This window comes from Cricetulus griseus, chromosome X, assembly GCF_003668045.3.
Source record: "Cricetulus griseus strain 17A/GY chromosome X, alternate assembly CriGri-PICRH-1.0, whole genome shotgun sequence".
NCBI classification, from domain to species: domain Eukaryota; kingdom Metazoa; phylum Chordata; class Mammalia; order Rodentia; family Cricetidae; genus Cricetulus; species Cricetulus griseus.
Genome location: NC_048604.1, coordinates 124,226,662 through 124,228,539, shown reverse-complemented (window position 1 = coordinate 124,228,539; position 1,878 = coordinate 124,226,662). Strand labels below are relative to the sequence as shown.

At 40.4% G+C, this 1,878-nt stretch overlaps 1 protein-coding gene across 1 annotated transcript; it reads left to right on the top strand.

Annotated features, from left to right (window-relative positions):
• The first annotated feature begins 871 nt into the window (after window positions 1-871).
• On the top strand, window positions 872-1,654 carry LOC100771117 (60S ribosomal protein L7). Its single transcript, XM_027433107.2, has one exon. It carries the CDS (start codon window positions 872-874, stop codon window positions 1,619-1,621), a length of 750 nt encoding a protein of 249 aa, XP_027288908.1. The 3' UTR covers window positions 1,622-1,654.
• Window positions 1,655-1,878: the final 224 nt, after the last annotated feature.

The window sequence follows — 1,878 nt, the reverse complement described above, 5'->3', positions numbered from 1 at the left end:
GCACTTGCAGAAGACCTGGATTCAATTCCTAATTCTTACAATTCCTCAAAATCATCTGTAACTCCAGGAGATCTGACACTGCCACATGTTTCAGCTCTCCAGGGGCACTGAATATTTGTTATACACATACATACATACATGCAGGTAAAACACTCATACAAGTTAAAATATAACAATTTTATCCTAAACAAAGATATGCTGGCCTCCCCATGGCCCACATATAAGCACACAACTGTGCATATTATATACATACAAAGAGAAAGGGAGAGGGGAAGGAGAGAGAGAATTCAGCTGTACATAATGGTACTCAACTGTAACCCAAGCACTTGGGAGGCAGAGATGAGAGGATGAAAAGTTTGAAGGCAACCTGGACTACATGGGGAGTTCCAGGCCAGTCTCATATGCATAGTAAAACTGTTTTAGAAACTCAATAACCTAAACAGAGGAAATATTAACAAACAGGGCATGATGGTTCACAGTGTTTTACTCCTGTAATGCTAGCACTTAAGAAACTGAGTCAGGAGGATTACTATGATTTACATAATGAGTTCTAGGACAGCCTTGACTACTGAGAAGATACAGTAATGTATAAAAAGTAATAGTTCATAGATACTGAGAAGGATTGGTTCTAGAAATAGTTAATATTCAGGGCTAGAGAGCTCAGCAATTAAGAGCACTGGTTCCTCTTCCAGAAGACCCTGGTTCAATTCCCAGCACACACCGGGTAGCTAACAACCAACGGTAACTCCAGTTCCAGGGGATCAGACACCCGCTCAGTCCTCTGTGGGCTCAGCATACACTTGATATATATGGAAACACCCATACCATAAAAAATTAATATTTTCGCTCTCTCTGTTTTCTGACTGGAACCATGGAGGAGGCTGTGCCGGAGAAGAAAAAGAAGGTTCCTTCTGTGCCAGAAACCCTTAAGAAAAAGCAAAGGAATTTCGCAGAGTTGAAGGTGAAGCGCTTTCGCAAGAACTTTGCACTGAAGACACTGCGGAAGCCATGGAGGAAGCTCATTTATGGAAAAGCAAAGCATTACCACAAGGAAAACAGGCAGATGTACAGGACAGAGATTCGCATGACTAGGATGGCAAGGAAAGCTGGAAACCCCTATGTGCCTGTAGAACCCAAGCTGGCATTTGTCATCCGAATCCGAGGTATCAATGGTGTAAGCCCAAAGGTTCCCAAGATGTTGCAGCTGCTCTGTCTTCGTCAGATCTTCAATGGCACCTTTGTTAAGCTCAACAAGGCTTCAATTAATATGCTGAGGATTGTGGAACCATACATTGCATGGGGGTACCCCAACCTGAAGTCAGTAAACAAGCTCATCTACAAGCGTGGCTATGGCAAAATCAATAAGAAGAGAATTGCCTTGACAGACAATTCCTTGATTGCTCGATCTCTTGGTAAATACGGAATCATCTGCATGGAGGATCTAATTCATGAGATTTATACAGTTGAAAAACGCTTCAAGGAAGCAAATAACTTCCTGTGGCCCTTCAAATTATCTTCTCCCCGAGGTGGAATGAAGAAAAAGACAACTCATTTTGTGGAAGGTGGTGATGCTGGCAACAGGGAAGACCAGATAAACAAGCTTATTAGATGGATGAACTAAGGTGTTGCCTGCGGTATTTTTGTAATCTGGACAGTTAATAAACAGTCACAGCTTGGCAAACTGAAAAAAAAATAATATTTTAAAAACAATATTTAAATTTTAAAATATATTAAATTATTATATTTTATGAACAGATAAGGGGAGAAGAACATACAGTGTTAAAATGATGAAAAATTATTCAGTTGAGGATAACATTAATTTATAATTCTAAAATACCAGCCTGGAGAGATGGCTCAGTTGGTAAGGCACTTGCCACA

Coding starts and splice junctions, on each gene's coding strand:
- LOC100771117 (XM_027433107.2), top strand. CDS start 872: ATGGAGGAGGCTGTGCCGGAGAAGAAAAAGAAGGTTCCTTCTGTGCCA.